Source organism: Epinephelus moara, chromosome 6, assembly GCF_006386435.1.
Source record: "Epinephelus moara isolate mb chromosome 6, YSFRI_EMoa_1.0, whole genome shotgun sequence".
In the NCBI taxonomy this organism is placed as follows: Eukaryota; Metazoa; Chordata; class Actinopteri; order Perciformes; family Serranidae; genus Epinephelus; species Epinephelus moara.
In genome coordinates this window covers 39943893-39964234 of record NC_065511.1, presented here as the reverse complement: position 1 = coordinate 39964234, position 20342 = coordinate 39943893, and the positions used below count along the sequence as shown (strand labels likewise).

At 42.4% G+C, this 20342-nt stretch overlaps 1 protein-coding gene across 2 annotated transcripts; it reads left to right on the top strand.

Annotated features, from left to right (window-relative positions):
- The first annotated feature begins 7332 nt into the window (after positions 1–7332).
- hjv (hemojuvelin BMP co-receptor) lies at positions 7333–19210 on the top strand. 2 transcript variants are annotated; one of them, XM_050046073.1, is made up of 4 exons: positions 7333–7531; positions 14090–14215; positions 15296–15849; positions 18338–19210. In XM_050046073.1, the coding sequence occupies exons 2-4, from the start codon at positions 14134–14136 to the stop codon at positions 18971–18973; spliced, it is 1272 nt and encodes a 423-aa protein (XP_049902030.1). In that variant the 5' UTR covers positions 7333–7531; positions 14090–14133; the 3' UTR covers positions 18974–19210. The 2 variants fall into 2 exon arrangements, with proteins under 2 accessions (XP_049902030.1, XP_049902031.1); XM_050046074.1 differs by lacking the exon at positions 7333–7531 and adding an exon at positions 12471–12607.
- The last annotated feature ends 1132 nt before the right edge of the window (positions 19211–20342 follow it).

The window sequence follows — 20342 nt, the reverse complement described above, 5'->3', positions numbered from 1 at the left end:
TTGAGATATTTATGTTGCTGAAGTGAAAATGTAGCTGCAAGAGACCACTCCGAGGTTCAAGCTAACACTGACCGATAGAAGTTGAAAGCTGTGAAGGAACAAAACAGATTTCATGATTATTGGATAATACCTGATTAAACTACAACTAAATTTATAACAAGCCACGCCCTCCTTTGGTAACACCGTCACCCTGTATTGATCAATCATGAAAACAATTTGCAGCTAGGCCAAAGCACTTGTTTGGAACTGGTGGCGCCCCCTGTTGAGCATTTCAAAGTAATTTTACACATGTGGGTCAACATTGTTATGAAACATATCCTGTGAGTTTTGTCATGATCGGATCTGACCTATAGTCTCATTTGTGTCACGCCCATTTTTTGCATTTGTGGCGACCACTACAAGCTGATTTGAATGAACTTGCCAATACTTATGTAGAAATTTCATACCAAGTTTTGTGACGATTGACTCAGCAGTTAAGGAGTTAGTTAGCTAGGACTACCTATGTGCTGAGCCACGCCCCCTCTGAAGTTCATTGGTCAGTATCTTCTAAACACAATGAGTTACTAACAAGCTTTTGATAACTCTTTGTAAGCATTGTCTGGTGATGATCCACAGAAAATCTGGTACAAATCAAACCTGCTAAAGGCAACGCAATTACCATAGTAAATGTTAGCATTGTGCGTTTCTGCAAACCACGAATGTAACATTTGTACATTATTATGTAGCAGATACGTTTTAATTTTGTGTTTCTTTAAGTTTCAAAAACACTTGTCATTAACATGTGTTTAGGCAAAAAAACCCACTTGATTATAGTTTGGAAAACATCATGTTTTGTTTTAAAATACCAGCTTTTAGTGGCGCAATCACGGATGGAAACTGCGCCAATGTCTTGCTTAAAACCAACCGGTTTTGTCATTTGTTGGTCTTGAACAGTCTGCGGAGGTCTGCAGCCTGGCAGCCATCTTGTCTAATCGTAATAAGGACTTCGTCGCTTTAGAAATGTTGACATGCTACGTATGAAACGTAAAAATGTTACATAACTGGGATTTGAAGAAATGTTCAAGGCCAACATTTTATTCTTGCGACAGGACGAAAGGAGAAGAAATTTGGTATTCAATAAATTCAACATGGTGGAAAATCTAGCCAGGCTCTTGAGGCTTTTTTTTTTTTAGAGCTGATGAGTTTGACTTGTGCGTCCAATTTCAAGTCAGTCCAACTTAGAGGCATTGCCTTTCCAAAGTTTAATCTTTAGGGCCTTACCTATAGCGCCCCCATCAGGCCGACTGGGGTCATATTTCTTGGGCAGCATTTGGACACAACTTCCAATCATTGGTAAAAAAAATTTGCGAGTCTACGATGTACCATGTCACAGGAAACTGCGAAAACATTTATGAAGAAGATTATTAATAATAATAATCAATCAACAATAACACTGTAGACCTTCAGCTGTTCGGGTTTAAACCACTTATTAAGTTTCTTCATTGTGACTCAGTTTGTGTCGTATCAGTTTTCTTTGTTCTACCTCGTCTCTCTCGTCCAGCGATGTTTCTCTGCTGCAGTCTGGAGGTGGGGGGGTCGTGACCCCTGGGCCGGGGAGGCCGGGACGAGTGCAATATTGGAGGGGGGACATGACAACAGTGCACCGCATCCCGGACCTGCCCGACCCCGGGAGGAAACACACCACACAGCCTAAAACACACACACACACAGGAGAGGAGTTCATACACGGCAGAGACTGAACGAAACACTGTGAGAGTTCAAAGCGATTCTGTTCGTGTTTCTGTTGTTGAGTAAAACCCAGCACAGTATCCCTCGTTATTACACTCACAATGGAGGACGTTCTAACTCCCCCACCCTGACAAAACTGAGCCTCGTTATGTTGCGTGTATTTTTTACATATAGTCAAAGTGTCTCTATTCGAAGTGTGTCTGCAGCTCCTGTTTGCAGTGAACCATGGATGTAGTCTTGTCTCTGTGATTTCTAAATGGATTTCTTGATGTTTATTCTTGACATCCTCTGGAAGTGTAAGTCCCACGGAACGATATCAGTATGTGTTTCATGTCTGTGTGTTTAAATTTCACTGAGTTATGATGAAGAGAATGAGGAAGAGTTTTGACACAAACTGCATCAATCAGTGTTTTTAAGGAACTCCATGGTTGAGGTTGAAACATTTGATCCCGTCTCCCAGAAATTCTGTTTGTATTTTACTAAACTGCTTTCAGATTTGTTATTTTAGCTGCATTTCCTTATTGTGTTCATAGAAAATGGAACCCGCTCAGCAAGTTTCCCTCCGAAACATATCTGCTGTTTGAAATAAATAAAATACCTGGTGTTGGTGGCACAATCCCGCAAAAAGCCATGTCTCGGTAAAAAAACACCACCTTTTTTTTGACACTTCTGCCGGTGGAAAAACAGCGATGGGTTCCCGAGAAACCATCCACATTTGGTGGCTAAAAAGCTGCTGGAAAAGCAGTGATATTCTTCTGACTGAACGTTTGCTGCAGCTCCTCCTGTTGACAAACTACAATCACCGACTTCCTGTAGTTCTCAAAAGAACACAGCGTAATTAGTTTCCGAAATAAAGTGGCCCTTTTCAGTTTCCGACCACAAGCAGCCGTATGAAACAACGTTAAGAGGAGTAGCTTCTTTAGTTTCACTATAAAACCTTTTTCACCAAAGTACTGAACCCCAAATTGCTCCCAATGGCTGATCCATTGGTGTGTGAGTGTGTGTGAATGGTTATTGAGTAGCAGGTGGCACCATGTACGGTTGCCTCGTCCATCAGTGTGTGACTGTGTGTGTGAAAGGTAGTAGTGTAAACAGCTATACAAGTGTAGTCTATTTATTTGGTCAAAAGAGAGGCAGTAAAGGTCAGGGTAGGGAAACAGTAAAGGCTGCATCTTGTTACTTATGAGGTGAATCACGTCTTCATGTAGAATAAATTATGAAGTGGATTATTACTAAGTTTGGCCTCATATTCATCGCTACAGTGTCATCTTGTAGCAGGGTTCAGATAGCTATGGTCTTGGTGGGTTGGTCTTGCATCAGTGCTGGGCGCGGTTCATAGTGGCGTGTTGTCTACGTGTCTCTGGAGGCCAGTAATAATGTTGGGATGGTTTCTGCTTTTTTTATTTCTCCTACTTATTCCGTCTCTCAAACTTTGTGCCGACTACATTTTGAATGATGTCCAAGCGTTGCTTAGACGAGATGGAAGGTATTTTGTGGTGGCGCGTCATTGCATCTCACCTGTAAAGGGGCTGAAATCAGCACATCCACTCAGGTGTTTCCATCATTGTCGTTGGCGCTAAAAAATTGTGACTACTGCAGAGTCATTCGACCCGGGAGTGAATGCTGATTGTAACCTTTCCCATTAAATACAGAAGCCAGATATTAGCGGGTGTTAGAGAGGTTTTTTTGCAGTGGGAAAGAGGCTTGAAATTTACTAAACCTTCACCACAGTTTATTATCTGTAACTGTAATCTTCCACTAACTGTAACATTAACATGTTCAGGTATTATAAAAAGATATTATTTTAATACAGATTTTAAGATATAATATAATATAATGTGTGGAGATAGTGTTGGTGTAGATGTGGAAATCCTTTAGATTTAAACTGATATGTTGATATCTGTCGTATTTGGTGAATTTTATGAATTATTAGTTTTTGGATAAAATATCCGACTCCATGAAATTATTGGATATCAGATAAAAACTCTTTATCTTTATCTTTTCGTTTACTGGCTCATCCACAGATTTAAAAGGAAATGTTTCCATCATGACTCATTTAGTTCAAGTTTTCTGTGAAAGTGTTTTGCTCTTTTACTTGAACAAAAACTTTTTTGAAAATTGAATTGAACAAAAGATCATAAAACAGATTCAGTAAACAAACAAACAAACCAAAAACAAAACAGCAGGAGTAAATCACATTCAACAGAAACATTATAAAACATACAAAGTACATTTATTCAACTAATTAATTACAGTTTTGAAGTACTTTTACTTTACATGAATATTTCCATTTTCTGCTGCTTTACATCTGAGATAAATATTGTACTTTTTACTGCACATGTATCTGACAGATTTAGTTACTGTACAGATTCAGATTATTAATACAAAATATAATGAATTTCTACATGATGATGTAATATCATAGATTAAACTACCCAAAATGAGCTCCACCTTAAAGTGATGAACACATTAATGCATCAGTAACTATAACACAATAATATAATATATATTATTCTGCATAATAATAATTTTACTTTTGGTACTTTTTTAAGTGTATTTTGATGCCAATACTTTTACTCAGTAACATTCTGAGTGCAGGACTTTTACTTTCATGTCCACACTGTGGCGTTAGTAAAAGCTCTGAATGCTTTTTCCACCTGCAGCAACAAATAAAATCAGCCTCATTTTCAGCAGAGTATTTTTTCACTGTAGTATTACTGCTTTTACTCAAGTAAAAGATCTGACCTCTTCTTCCACTGTCAGAACCAAAAGTAAAAGTACTCATTATGCATGATAAGTATATACTCTTGTACTTTTACTTCAGTAACATTCTGAATGCAGGACTTTTACTTTTATGTCTACACTGTGGTGTGAGTACATACTTACAGAAGAAGATCTGAGTACTTCTTCCACCTGCTGCTGTTAGACTTTGGATTATAGGGTCATTTTTTATATGTGATGGAATGTAACTAAGTACATTTACTCATTTACTGTACATAAAGTACAGATTTGAGGCACTCTTACTTACATGAGTATTTTACTTCCATGCTACTCTCTTTCTCCTCCACTACACTTCAGATGGAAATATTGCACTTTTACTCCACTACTATTCTTTGAAAACTTTGATTTATAGTTACTTTACAATATTTTTGCACACAAACCAAATGGAAATATACAAATTCAGCTAAAACGATCAGTCGATTGATTAGAAAATTAACTGGCAAATACTTTAAGAGTCTTTAAAGTCATTTTTCATGAAGAAACGTCTTTTAATTATTGTGTTTTATTAAATTGATTTATTTTTTTCTGCATTGAGTACTTTTACTTTAAATACTTTAATACATTTTTCTAAATGGACTTGCATACACTGAAGTAACACTTTCAATGCAGGACTTTCACTAACAGTATTTTTACAGTGTGGTATCAGAACTTTTACTCCAGTAAAGGACGTGAATGCTTCCTCCACCACTGGTAATGACATTATTCACAATGAGTACTTTAACTTTTACGCATAGTTCGTACTTTTATTTCAGCAACATTTTGAATGCAGGTCTTTCACTTTTAACAGAGTATTCCTACACTGTGGTATTACTACTGCAGTGAAAGCTCTGAGTACTTTATCGACCTCTGAAAACATGCAGATATATGAAGAGTTTTTTTGTTGGTGGAACTAAAAGTAGTTTCACATTTTGCTCAACATTCCTAAAGAAAACAACAAAATGAGGTGTTTTTATTGCTAAATTTACATTTATGAATAAAAAAAAGTTGTCACCATCACAATGAGATTAATTATGAAAATAAATATTTGTGTCTTTTCTTAAGTTTTTAAGAAACCTAAACATATAAAGTCTGTAGAGATAAAATCAGTTGATGAATGTTTAAATAAAAACTGAACTCACCGTTCGGTTGAAGCTTCTCTGTGAGTGTGTCGGTGGTTTGTGGTCTGTGGAGGGTCTCAGTCCGTCACACAGACACACAGACACACAGACACACACACACACACACACACACACACACACACACCTCTAAACACTAACAAAGGCTCTGAGCTGCTCAGTGAGGCGTAGAGGGGCCCCGCTTCACTCTTAAAGGGCCGACAGCTTCACCTGCTACACCCTGCTGCACCCTCCATCTGCACACTTCACCCTTCAGTCACACATAACTTTATTTAAAAAACGTGGAACCAGTTGAAACAAGTTGAAATGAGCTGTGTTGAGACAGTTTGTCTCGTGTTCAGGCTGCAGTCTGATCATCAGCAGTCAGTGTGTCAGTGCTGCCTCCTGCTGTCTGTCTGATGCTACTGCAGCTCCAGCTGATCTGAGATCATTGTTCAACTGTTCAGAGACAGTTGGTGATCACTTTTCTACAACACAGCCGATGACTTCACTCAGCAAGGTTAATGAATTAGTATAACATCTTTAAAATGAGAAAATTATTTTTTCTCAAGGTGTTCCCAGGCCAGATGAGATCTATAATCCCTCCAGTGTGTTCTGGGTCTGCCCCGGGGCCTCCTACCAGTGGGACATGCCCAGAACACCTCCAACGGAAGGCGCCCGAACCACCTCAACTGACCTCTTTCAATACAAAGGAGCAGCAGCTCTACTTCGAGCTCCCTCTGGATGCCTGAGCTCCTCTCTCTGTCTCTAAGGCTGAGCCCAGACACCCCACGGAGGAAACTCATGTGCCCATAACACCTCTAAGGAAGGTGGCCAGAGGCATCCTGATCAGATGCACGAAACCAAGTCAAGTTCTGCCTGTAACATGCATTGTCTTCTTTCAACATACACTTCCATTTTCACAGGAAATTTAATGTTTACATTCAGTCTCTTTCAAAATAAATGCATTACATCCGTACAACACCGTGAATTGACGTTTTTTTCCCCTTCAACAACAAACACACGTGGCTAGGTTTAGGAAACTATAACAGCAACCAGCCGCGTATCATGCTGACGTTAAAGGACGCCTTATTTTGTTGGTTTCTGATGCAGCAAGTCACTGCCCAAGTACCAGATTTCAGCGACTTCAGAGTGAGACCGGGTTTGTCCGACATGAAAATGCAAAAGCATGAATGGGCCTATCTAGAGTCAGTGTTTGGTTTGTCCATTATGGGCTCCTGTAGAAAGATGGCGGTGCAACATGTTGATCTCTGTGGATGAGGACCTGCTCCCTACATAGCTATAAACATCTCACTCTAAGGTAACGAAAACACAATGATTCTTTTTTAAGTGATTATATACTAGAGAAAATATACTTATTGAAATTAAGTATTGTATAGTTATTTTCCACCTCTGAGTGTAACTGATATTTACAGCATGTATAAATTATTTATTAATATTTAGCAAAACATTTCTCTCTTTGTTAAACTGCAGGTTTTAAATAAAGTTTAAACTTCCTGGAGGTCTGAAATAAAAATAAACTGCAGTGTGTGTGTGTGTGTGTGTGTGTGTGTGTGTGTGTGTGTGTGTGTGTGTGTGTGTGTGTGTGTGTGTGTGTGTGTGTGTGTGTGTGTGTGCGCGAGACAGTTGTCATGCAGCAGCTGCTGGTTGTTGGTGATTTATTTAGAAACGTCAGCTGTGAACACACCACCAGGCAAAGACCAGAACCCAAAGTGGGACAGAACCGACCTCACAGACTTGGAGAGAGTCCTGGAGAGACCTCACAGACCTGGAGAGAGTCCTGGAGAGACCTCACAGACCTGGAGAGAGTCCTGGAGAGACCTGCAGGTTTTCAAGTCCCTCTTTTGGATTATTCCCTGAGGACAGATTGAGGACATGGACGAACTCTGATACTGAATCAGTTGAAGGTGAGAGACTAATCTGCCTGTACATGTTTCAGGTCAGTTAATGTTTGCTGTTCCACAGTTGCACTTATTATAATAACTTATAGTAATAACTTATAAAATATATATACCTACATATAAATATAATAATGTACTAATACTTTCTGTTATCGAGTCCTTAAACCCTGAAACAAGTGAACAGGATAAAACTATTTCACTGTTTTCTGACTGAAACGTCATTTAAATGAGAAGTCTGCAGTCTGTTTACAGGCAGGGACGCTGTAATGAAAGACTCTACTAAGGTGCATTGTGGGAAATGTAGGCTCCAGTGTTTTAGATTAAAGTCAGGATGTGTCTGGTGCTCAGTTTCTGTTGAAATGCCACATTGCATTTTTCTTGAGCAGAAAAGATGTGGCAGGGAGCGTTTCATAAAAAAAGGGTTTTGTTTCTATGACAACAATATCTTGACACTAACCTTAGCTAGGTAGCTAAAGTAATGCTACATTAGCAGAGGGCTGACAAAAGCACAACACTCATCAGCAACATTTAGCGTCTGGCTGATCTGCTCTAATAAATGGGCTTTTCTGTGGCCTGTTCAACACCGCCTGTTGAAGGTGGGAATATCGCAGCACAATGCGGCCTCGCTGATCTGTATAAAAGGTACAATCGCAGAATGGGGGGACAGAATTGTCTCGCATTTAAGCCGGCAGTGGAGGTAGATATGATGATGGAGGGTGGGGCGGGTGTGACGTTTTGACAATGTGTCACATGTGCGATCCACTGCAGGAGATTTAACAAGCAGCTGATAGCAGTTAGTGGCTAACTCAAACACAAAGAACAGGAAATGGCCGCAAAATGGGAAAACAATGAGGTCTGGGAGATTTTAATCCTCAGAGCAGAGGACGTGATCAGCCGCCATAAAACAGGGACAATAAATTATTATTATTATTACGATGTTATGCCATTGTTATTGTTTAGAAAGCGCTTTCGACATGTCTGTTATATGTCACATCGAGGGCGACGCTATTATGTTACATGTCGCGCCTGTCACGCCTCTTTTGCCTCCACGATGCCAGCATGCTGTCTAAAATGTCACACTTGAGCGTCATGATGCCACCGTTGTTTGGTCCTGTGTAAAAATGCAAAGGCAGCATAAAGAAGGGACTTCGAGGCACAATAAGGGGTTTGTCCTTGTTGCGATAGGTTCATACAGCTTGGAATGGACAATATATAAAGCAGTGATGTCATTAGCGCCTGTCTGACAAGTTTGTTCATTTTCAACTAGAAGTGCTCAGAGCAGCCGCATAAAAAGAGCCAAAGCGCTCTGAAAAAAGATGCAAAGAAGATTTCTCCAGGCCGCCACATACGTTCTCTCCTTATTGAAGATGCCGGCACAGAGAAAATAAATACTTAGTGGACACAGACCCCTCATCTGTTACTTCTATATCTAATTTCTCCCTTAATCTATCTTTATCAAACATATATATGTATAAAGGTGTATATAATATATGGTTATAATATCTGTATCAGCATCAGCTGAGCTTTATTTTGCTACAAGTGGATTAGATTGTTCATTTTAAATCAGGCAACTTGCTCTGTCTAGTCATTATTCATATAGTTATGGTTATTTATATGCCAATGTATGGTTACAGGGGAACTTGTTTTGATGCGGACATCTGTACTAAAGTTGGAAAAGTAAATATGACAATAACAGAGGAAATACAAACTGAAATAAAATCACTGATATGAATTAATATTCAATGAACAGGACCATGAAAGGGGAACAAAGAGAGTGAGGTGGTTTACAGTCTGTAGTCACTGAGCCTCCCCTCAGATCAAACAGCAGCAGAGGAGGCGTCACTCCTCCTGAAATACATGTGACTGTACACAGGGAACAGCTGCACCAGTAAAACCAGTTACTGTGTGACAAACCAGAATGAAATAACAATATTAGGAATCATTTTTTAATTTCTGTCGGTTTGATTACACACAAAGTACAATAAGATATACAAACACTTAAAGAGAAACACAAATATATATATATACAGTATATATAAATATAATTATAATGGTCATAAAGTGTCTTTAAACTGTGGACAGGTATTAACGATACAAGTATATTTAATATATTAACTGTGTCTAAATGTGTTTGTGCTTGTAGCCTATACGAACTGTGTGTGTGTGTGTGTGTGTGTGTGTGTGTGTGTGTGTGTGTGTGTGTGTAACTATGGGGGGCAACTGGGGTTTAAATTTAGACTTCATACCCCCCAAAAGACACACACACACACACACACACACACACACTTACAGACCCTGAGCCCCTCCCACCTGTTACAGAGGACTAAAGGTCAGCTGACTGTCACTGACTCATGTTAAAGGAACAGTTCAATGTTATCTCAGAGCAGCCAGTTACGTTAGCTTAGCATTAAGGCTGGAAACTGAGGGAAACAGCGAGCCTGGCTCTGCAGCTCACTGACGAACAGCGGCTGATCTTCCCATGTGCAACATATGCAGCCGCCCAGGGCGCCACATACTGTATTATTTCACATACCGTTGTTTTATTGTTTGTTATTTATTTTATTGTTTGTTAGCTAACTTCTTTATATGTGTTGTTTTCTTATTAGCTCTTGGTATTTTTAGTACTACTACAAATACTACTGCTGACATATAACAGACATGCCGAAAGCCCTTTGTAAACAATAACAATGGCATAACATCGTAACAACAATCATTTACCGTTGCTGTTATATGGCAGCTGATCACGGCCTCTGCTCAGAGGGTAAGACGGTCCTGGACCTCACCGTCTTCCTATTTCGCGAGTTAGCTGCTAACTGCTATCAGCTACTTTTAGCACACATGCTATTCTTTCATTAATCATAAATCAATAATAGTTATGTTTTATGCCTGATCCATGATAAAGATACAGAGAAATAGAAGTGCATAGCAAAAATAGCATATTGTCGGGGCGTCGGTAGCGTAGTGGATAGTGCCGGCGCCCCATGTACAGAGGCGATGCCTCGCTGCGGTGGTCGCAGGTTCGATTCCGGCTTGCAACCATTTGCTGCATGTCACCCCCCACTCTCTCTCTCACCCCATTTCACTCTGTCCTGTAGATTAAAGGCAAAAGCCCAAAAAATAATCTATAAAAACAAAAAATAGCATATTGTCAATACTTTAGACACCTGAAAATTTTAACAAATCATGTTTTTGGGAGCTCATGTCCCCTTCCCTCATCCCTCCCCAGCCCACGCACATTATTTACATGAGAATCTACAAGGCTTTATGTTTTTAGCTTCTGTACTGTGACTCATTTCCCAGTGACCAGAGTATTAAAGGGATAGTGCACCCAAAAATGAAAATTCAGCCATTATCTACTCACCCACCTGACGGTGCCCCAGATTCAAACGTCCAAAAACACATAATTGAAACCACAAAATATCTCCATACTGCTCGTCTGTAGTGATCTAAGTGTCCTGAAGCCCCGACATAAGCCTCCATTAGGTGGAGTTGTGTTGCTACCTCCTCTCCCCTTGGATCTCCACAAGTGATGTGAGGACTCTAAAACTTCACCTGAGCCTCCCTCAGCATATGGGTGAGTAGATAATGGGGGAATTTTCATTTTTGGGTGCACTATCCCTTTAAGGCTGAGTACCGTTACTGGAGGGATTTAAATCAAATCCTCTACATTTTATCAAGTCTCTAAAACATGGGCGGTCTTAGAATTTAGTACAACCTGGAGCTACAGCAGACTCTTGGCTGCACACACACCTCCCTCACTGTTAGATCAGGAGGAGGATGAGGGAGAGATGAATGAACAGACCTCAGTCACATTGTTTTGAAAAGTGCAGCTATTTTATAGAAAAGGGAAAGATATGTATTTGACATATAACAAGAGAGAAATGATCAATTAACACAGGGACACAAGAGTAGAACTCTGAAAATGTATTTTTTTATTTCACCGGGTCTGTAAAGGTCCAGTGTAGGATTTAGGGCGATATATTGGCAGAAATGTAGTATAATATAATAAGTATGTTTTCTTTGGTGTATAATCACCTGAAAATAAGAATTGTTGTGTTTTCGCTACCTTAGAATGAGCTGTTTATATCTACATAAAGAGCAGGTCCTCGTCTACAGAGATCACCATGTTGCACTGCTATGTTTCTACAGTAGCAACCAAACCAAACACTGACTCTAGATAGGGACATTCAGGTTTTCGTGTTGGCCACTGTAGTTAGCAGCCTCTCCATGACGAGCAGCATCAGGAAAACACTTACTTTTTAAATGTGAAACGGCTTTATTCAGTGTTTTTACTGGTTGAAATAAACTGGTGCGTTTGTTTGGAGAGAAAGAGACCTCTGCAGATGATTCAGCTCCTGGTAAAAACCTCCTGAAAAAATGAACATGGAAGGGATTCTAACTGGGAAAAGTTTCAGCTGGTTGCAATCCACAACCTCACCTCTAGATGCCACTAATTCCCCTAAATCTTACACACTGGACCTTTAAAGATGAGTCCTGGTGAAGTAAAACATCGATTGAGACATTCAAAGTGTTAAAACTTTGACTACTTCTGTTTTAATTTGTGATCTGTAACTTGTAAGTAAATCACAGTAGTATATATACCCAGGTGTTAGACTGTATGTCTCTGGGAGTTCTTCTTCCCAGAAAACACTGCTTTCCCATTCACATCTCTCATTGAGTTTTTCTTTCATTGGTCCTTCCAGAAATGTGATGAATTATATCCAGCAGTGGTTCTCAACTTTATTTGTGTCATGACCCCTATATTGACACACATTAGGTCACAGATCCCCATTTAATAATAAGATTTCCCTTCAGGGGCGTCCACTTGAAAAGATTTGGGTTGTGAGATATGATTAAGACCAACCAGCGCCACAGTAAGCCCCGCCCCCTCGGCCCGCTGCTGTTTGTTCTGCAGAGAGAGAAAAAAAGACAAACAGACGAGAGTCCAAGTTACAACACACACACCAGACTGTGTGTGATTTTTAACTGTTTGTAGAGTTCTTCTGTGCGTTTGTGATGTTTCTGGAGCGAGTCAAGTTTAATTCATGAGTTTGTCAGTGAGGATCAACACTGGCTCTGCAGGTAGGCCTCACATCACTGATGTCACCTCTACTGAGGGTTTTTATTTATTCTGAAGATTCAGGAAAATATTAAAAGTAATGATCAGCTGACTGGAGCCCAAACTGATCAACAGTCCACAAACCAAACTGGACTCTGATGTAAAACTTGTAAAAAATGTTAATATGAAACAAAGGTCTGACATTTTTACTCCTTCTGATGAATCGACCGTCTGTTTGATCTCTAACTGAACGTTTCCATCAGATCAATGAACAGAAACATCTGTCAGTGTAACACGGTTCAGTTCACAGCTTCCTCCTCAGTGATCAGACAGCTGAATCAACACAAACTATTAATATTTATCAGTTTCAGAACATCTGAAACTGCTGATCAGAAACCTGGAGACTGTTCTGATCAATAACCAGCTTTCTTAAACTCCATGTGATAATCAGATCCAGAGTAAGATCAAAACCAGCAACCCAATGTTAGCATTGTACATTTCTGTAAACCCCAGATAGGTTGCATTTGCACAATATTATGTGGTGAATTTAAACTTTGTGTCTCAACATTGCTGTGGTTCACATGTGGTAATGTTTAGGCACAAAAACACCAGGTTATGGTGAGGAAAAGATCATGTTTTGGCTTCAAATATATGGTTTTGGCGGACAATCCCAGTTGGAAAAAAAACATTCCTTATATTTTGTTGCTCTCAAACTGGTCTGCAGGAGGCATCTCGTTGAGGTGACTCAATGTGGACGGCTGTGGCTCAACATGTAGAGCAGGTTGTCCACTACTTGCGAGATCTGTAGTTCGATCCCCGGTTCCTCCAGTCTGCTTGTATTAAAGTATCCTCGGGCCATGAGTGTATTAATGTGTGTGTGAATGTGGCTTGTAGTGTAAAAGCTTCGAGTGGTTCAAAGACTAGAAACGTGCTACACAAATGCAAGTCCATCCACCATCCCCACCACCTTCTCATGGCTACATCACTTTAAAAATACTGATATGATACATTATGAAATGTTGAAATGTTTCTGTGGTTTGCAGAAATGTCCAATGACAATATGTTCCTCAGGTGACTGGGCTGAAACCAGCACATTAATCTGTATCAGACGCTGCTGCAGCTCCATGAGCTGTTTGATGATGTCAGCAAATGGTGATTAATATGAAACATGAAGAATAAAGAGGAGATGAACTCATTACTAATGAAGTGTAATCTACTAAAATCACATGAGGTGATGAACTGATTTCATACTGAGAAACACAGAGACGGTGTAATTCAAACACTGAGAACTTCACGTGCATGTCTGCAGTTATTGGATGCTGTGATGCTAATGTCGCGCAGCCTCACAGCTGCTAGCACCAGAGTCAGTGTGGTTTATTTCAGTCACTTACAACCAACAGAAATACAGGAAACCATCAACAGGAAGTTCTGTACATTCACATGACACAGACATCAGGAGGGACCAGTAACATCATCGTCTTTCTCTCTTTGTGTCTGTCTGTCAGGGTCCAGGTGATCTCTGTGAGCCCGTCCTGGGTTCAGTCTGCTGATGGAGCCTCGGCCCACAGCGTTACCATGGAAACACTGCATCCACCTGACTCTGCTGCTGGTCCAGCTGAGTCTACCTGGAGGTACAAACACACAGAAACAAGAGCCACTTTACACGTTAGCATCACGTGGCTAAAAGCTAACTTCATGTCTGTTAGGTTTCAAAATAAAAGCCTTTGTTGTTGTTTTTTACAACATAAACAAACAGAAAACAAAGTGTGGACGAACAGACTTTTACACAAGTCGTGACTTGAGTTTAATGATTAATTCAGGACTTTAAAGGAGCTATATGTAAGAAATCTAAAGCAAATAGTCATAAAATCCTCCTAATATGTCACAGAGACTAAGGAATAATGTTCATATAACAAACTGATCTCACCGACAACAATAGTACAGCCAGAATATTCGCATTTAAAAAAATATTTTACGGTCCGCAAATCATGTTTATGTTTTGAATTTGAGTTTTGGCCTGTTGCGCCACCCACCGCCGTCTACCAGTCACGCAGTCAGTAGAGTCTCAGCATCAGTTACAGTTACGACTGAGCTACAGCAGCACGGCAAGCAGCATTAGCAGTGTCCCAGTACATAGCATTAGCAGCCGGCTACTCCTCCGCTGTATCCCGGCAGCAGCGTTAGCAGCAGAGAAGCCGGACTTGCTCAAACGGTCCGCTGGAAAACCGAAGATCAAGGACGCGGCGACGCGGCCCTGCCATGGCAGCCGCCCGTGGGCAAACAGATCAGTCTCCAGCGTGCCGCTGTCCAGCAACCTCGAATCTGTAGGGGAGGGGGGGCGGACACGACTCGCGGCAGTATTTTGAATTTGAGTGCAGTAACCGTTTTGGCCACATTCTTACATACAGCACCTTTAACTCACTCTTTCACAAAGACACTGGATCCTACATTTCCCATAATCCAGCTGGGCAGTACCTCTTATTAGAACTAGCGCTGCACCCAGTGATCATTTTCATTGGTCATTAATCTACTGGTTAATCATCGATCCATCGATTAGTGTGGTCTATAGAATATCAGCATTATAATTTCCCCCTCTGGTTTGTAACACAGACTGTATGTGTACTATGATGACATCACTATGACATCATCAGGTTAATCAGATCTCAGGTCAGCTGCAGGTGTTTTAATGTTTGAATCTTTCCTCTCCTCAGTCGGAGCTTCCTGTCGGATCCTGAGGTGTAACTCTGACTTTGTGGCTGCGACGTTGGACCTGGGCAGCAGCGGGGCTGGAGGAGGTGCAGGAGGAGGTGCAGGTGGAGCAGCAGGAGGAGCAGCTCTCAGCAGGGAGGCCGTGAACGCTGGTTACTGCAGTGCCCTGCGCTCCTACGCCATGTGCACTAGGCGGATGGCACGGGCGTGTCGTGGTGACCTGGCGTACCACTCTGCAGTTCAGGGCATCGAGGACCTGCTCATCCAGCACCGCTGCCCCCGGGCGGGGCCCACCGTCCAGCCGCGGCCCCCGCCTCAGGGCACGCTGTCAGGGGACGCCTGCCTCTACGAGAGGAGCCTGTTCTCCAGAGAGGGCCGGATGCCAGAGTACCTGCACTGTGGCGTGTTCGGAGACCCACATGTTCGGACTTTCAACGACGACTTTCAAACGTGTGCCGTGCAGGGGGCGTGGCCTCTCATAGACAACGAGTACTTGTATGTACAGGCCACCAGCGCGCCAACACGGGGGGCGGTGCATGCCACAGCACTCACCAAGGTGAGTCACACAGATCTGATGTCAGAGAGTACGACACTGGTCACGCCCTCGCCTCGACTCCTTTCAGAATCACCTGATGCACCTGCAGCTTGTCTCCTCATTTCCACTGCAGGGTCCAGATAGACTCGATTCAACTCGACTCGACTCACTTTTGGCATCAGCTCCTTTTCTCAAGTTTGTCCACTGCACACCAGAGTTTACGTTAGCCAGCATATGCCTGCTTGTGGCCAGTATCACGTGTAGTTGTCCAACAGATGAAAATATCAACAACCAAAATGTCAATTGAGAAATATGCCAAATGAATAAATATATTAATTAATAGCGTATTAAATAGCCTCATATAGTGTGACCTGTTAGATACATTGCCTAGACAACTTAAATTTAATGCAGGCCAGATTTTTGGATTTTAGTTACCAACGGATTTATTGAACCATTGAAGCTGTACGCGGTGCCTCCCTGCCTCTTCAGAGCCTACAACACATCCACCACAGCCACAGTCTTCGCTTGCTTGGTGCTGACGACATCACGGATCACGTTGTCAAGAAAGACCTCCCACACACACCCCGGGCCTCCTCGTAAAACAGACACATGTTCTGCACCCACAGTTTCAGGCTTTATTAGATATGCCATAAATTATCTGGTGAGGATGAATGATAAATGCTGTGCTTCCTCATATTTGTCAGTTGTGTCTAAACAGAGAGTGAGTCATGCAAACACACACAGAGACCGCCCAGGCAAGTGCTGACAGGTGGCTATGTAATAACTGACATATCAGGGTGTACAGAGTCCTTTAACTACTTTGCCTCTGCCACTAGACCTGTTATTAGTCTGTGTGTTCAACAGGCTGCTTCTTCATTTTATTTTCAAGTTATTTAATTTGAAGTGTTTCATTGCTGTTTAAAAGTCGGCCATTATCAGCTACTAAAAACATATGTCAGGTCTGTATGCCCTGAATACTGGAATGTTAACGGTCAGTGTAGGCAGGATTCTCAGCTGGTTGCCATAGTGACAATCATCTTCAACAGGACACTGCTTGAATCTTTTCATCCGACTCAAACAGAGGAGCCTCTGCACCTTGTCAGCTGAGCACAGTTTAATGTTGCAGGCTGCCATTTGGAAAGAAATCTGGGTTGAGTAAATACCAAAAAAAGGTGTTTGGGACAGCAGTTTGGCTTTTTGAAAATGGCCGGTTTGTGCAGGACGTCCCTTGTAGAAAAGGCTCTGGCAGCCTGCGAGTCAACGAGCCAATTAATGACCATAGCTACCTCAGCCCAGGCAGGCTCCGGAAATCCCTGTGTCATGTAGTGGAAAGCTCTTTCTCCCAGGCAGTCAGTGTGAAAGGACTGTAACCAAGCAACTTTTGCTATCATGTGTGTAGATCACTTACAGTAAGTGGACCGGTCAGGTGCCTGCGCCTGAAGCAATATTACATCAATTGGCCAAAGGGGGGCGCTATAGCAACCCATTGAAATGTCAAACTTTGAATGGGCATATCTCATGCCCCGTATGTCGTAGAGACATGAAACTTTGCACAGAGATGCCTCTCCTCATGAGGAACACATTTGCCTCAAGAACCCATAACTTCCGCTTATATAGATTTTCCGCCATTTTGATTTTTTTGAAAAACACTTCAAATGGATCTCTTCCTAGGAAGTTTGAGCGATCTGCATGAAACTGGGTGAACATAATCTAGGGACCAATATCTAAAGTTCCCTCTTGGCAAAAGTTGGAAAACTTACTAAAACTGAGCTTCTATAAGGCAATGAATATTGCGGAGGGCGTGGCTCATCACATAAAGGTGTATAACATCTCAAGGGTTTCACCCATCACCACGCAACTTTGTAGGCATATGACCACACATAATCTGAGGGGACCCCTCCATTATTGACCCCATCAAACAAAATGGGGGCGCTAGAGAGCTAATTTCTTATCTAGGCCTAACCACCATATGGATTTTTACTAAACTTGGTAGATATGTAGAACATGACGCCTCAAGGTGACTGGAGAAATTTAACTCCATTTGGCAACTGGGTGGCGCTATAACAACAGAAAAATGCTTAAAAATGGCTAAAATGTGACCGATCGCTGTGGCTCCCCCCGTGGACCAATGTTGGTGTTTTCTAATGTTTGGTATGACTAAGTCATGGTATGGTATGCTGTACATAATCACGGAAACTGTCAGTGTGTCATTCTGTCAGTCAGTCATTCTGTCTGTCCCACGTTTTTCTACTCACTGACGTGGTCAATCTATGTGAAACTGCACATAGGCATTGAGGATTGGCATAGGTAGAAGGTGACAAAGCTACCAATGGGTATGGATTAGTCTAGCTTAACTGTGCAGCTCTAATGGAAATGAGACATTATTCTCACAGGCCTCTGCTCATTTTTTCCAGAGTGACGTACAAATAAAGAGAAGCCTTCGAGAAATGATTAAATCCAACTATCAAACCAATAAAAGACAAACGTGTCACTTGTTGTTTCTCCTCAGATCACCATCATCTTTAAGAACTGGCGTCAGTGCATTGATCAGCAGCTGTACCAGGCCGAGCTCGACAACGTCCCCGCTGCATTCGCCGACGGGTCGGTGTCCAGTGGTGAGCGACGAGGTCATCACAGCCTGATGGTCCGGACTCAGAGCCCTGGCCGTCACGCAGAGATCCGAGCAGCTCACATCGGCACACTGCTGGTAGTCCGCCAGAGCGGACGCTCGCTTGGCCTGTCTGTCCGCTCCCCGCGCAGCATCGTAGAGGCCTTTGGGCCTGAGCAGGACCTGCAGCTGTGCATGTGGGGCTGCCCCGCCTCCCAGAGACTCAACACGCTCCGCCCACCGCTGGACTACTCCTCATCGACCTCTGCCGCCGCCCAGGCTCACTGCGCTGCGCTACTTCCTGCCAGAGACGTGTACTACCAGGCCTGCATGTTTGACCTGATCACCACCGGGGACCTGAACTCCAGCGTGGCGGCGGTCAGCGCGCTGCAGGACGCCAGAAACATGATCTCTGACACACACAGAGTTCACCTGCTGCCAGTCGCCTCTGCTGAGCCGCACCAAGCACCGCTGGACCTGACGCTGCTGCTGCTGCTCAGCATGCTGGGAACTCTAAGCACAGAGCTGTCTGTTTAACATGTGATGAACTGGACGATGACATCACTCCACACAGACACACCTGCAGTCACGCGACTGCAGCAGATCCAACATGGCGTCCTGAGCCGGTCAGAGACTTTCACCCACTCTGGTGTAACTGGGCCGGATCTGATCCTAGATCAGAGCACGAGATTTAAACTTTAACATGAAAGACAGAAAATTAGCTGCTGCTGATTGAAACATGCAGACAGATAATAAAACAGTAAAATATCTGAATGTTAGAGAATTTATTTTCCAGATTTTATTTTAATGTTCCACCGGCTGAAACCAGAGAAAGAGTTTACAGTCGACATGACATGATGTTACTGATCTGAAGCTTCGGAGCTCTCACGCCTGCTGCAGGCACAACGTTACATCATCAGACATCTGAGGTCCACCCAGGTCTGTATTCTAGTTCAGGAATTATTCAGATCCTGTTTCTCTGTAAACAGGATGGAGCAAAGGTGGATGACTAGTGCATATCAGTAACTCTGATCTCTGATCTGTCTTTGTAGCTGAGTATGAGGTAATTTGAGCAGGAGGTGAAACATCAGCTGCAGGAGAACAGCTGATGAACACTTAATGTTCATCAGATCTGTTTTTATTGGATTGCACAACTATCAAGTCTCTTACAGTAAAGGAAATAGGTGTCATTAGTCACACAGCTCCGGAGCTGACAGGAGATGGGAGGGTGGTGTGTTACAGTTCCAACAAGTGGGCAGGTGAGGGGGGGGCGAAGCTGCACGCCTTACTATACAGATATTAATTGTTTCAGTGGAAACCAGCCAGGGGGGAAAAATACTGATGAATCGAAAGAGGAACTTCATATATCCCAAGGGTGCTGCTGTCACGGCAGACCGAACGCAAATATCAAAAATAACAATAGGTGTCTGTGTATGATATCAAGCCTCAGGGCAGGTATGTTTGTGCGGTTCATTCAGAGTGTGTCTCATTATGTCCTGCAAACTTCCTGTTACCTGTCGCAGGTGGTTCTGTCTGTACGTAGCCTCCTCCTCGCTGATGCAGGGTCGTAGGGACCTTGTGCAGGTGACATGGTGCTGGATCTGAATGTGTAGAGTCCACAATCCAGGACACCATCCACCTGCACCTCCGTCAGCAGGGCAGGCCTCTCACAGACCTGGTGAGCACGATGAAGCAGGAAGATGAAGCGTCGGAGGGCAAAGTGAAGGGAGGCCAGTGATGGTTGAACCAGACAGAAGCAGCCTCTCCACCAGTCACGTGAAACATTTGACCTGTCAGACAGCAGTGAGATGTGCTCCGATTGATTTAAGAGGCAGCTTTGTTAAAGATCAAATTAAAGTTGACATTACATCAAAAAACAGCTCTGAAGTACATTCATTCTCAGAAT

What these genes read in the sequence shown, in the direction of transcription:
- hjv (XM_050046073.1), top strand. Translation starts at nt 14,134, where the DNA reads ATGGAGCCTCGGCCCACAGCGTTACCATGGAAACACTGCATCCACCTG. An exon ending in CCAGCTGAGTCTACCTGGAG is followed by an intron (nt 14,216 to 15,295) that starts GTACAAACACAC and finishes TCCTCTCCTCAG; the next exon opens with TCGGAGCTTCCTGTCGGATC. An exon ending in ATGCCACAGCACTCACCAAG is followed by an intron (nt 15,850 to 18,337) that starts GTGAGTCACACA and finishes GTTTCTCCTCAG; the next exon opens with ATCACCATCATCTTTAAGAA.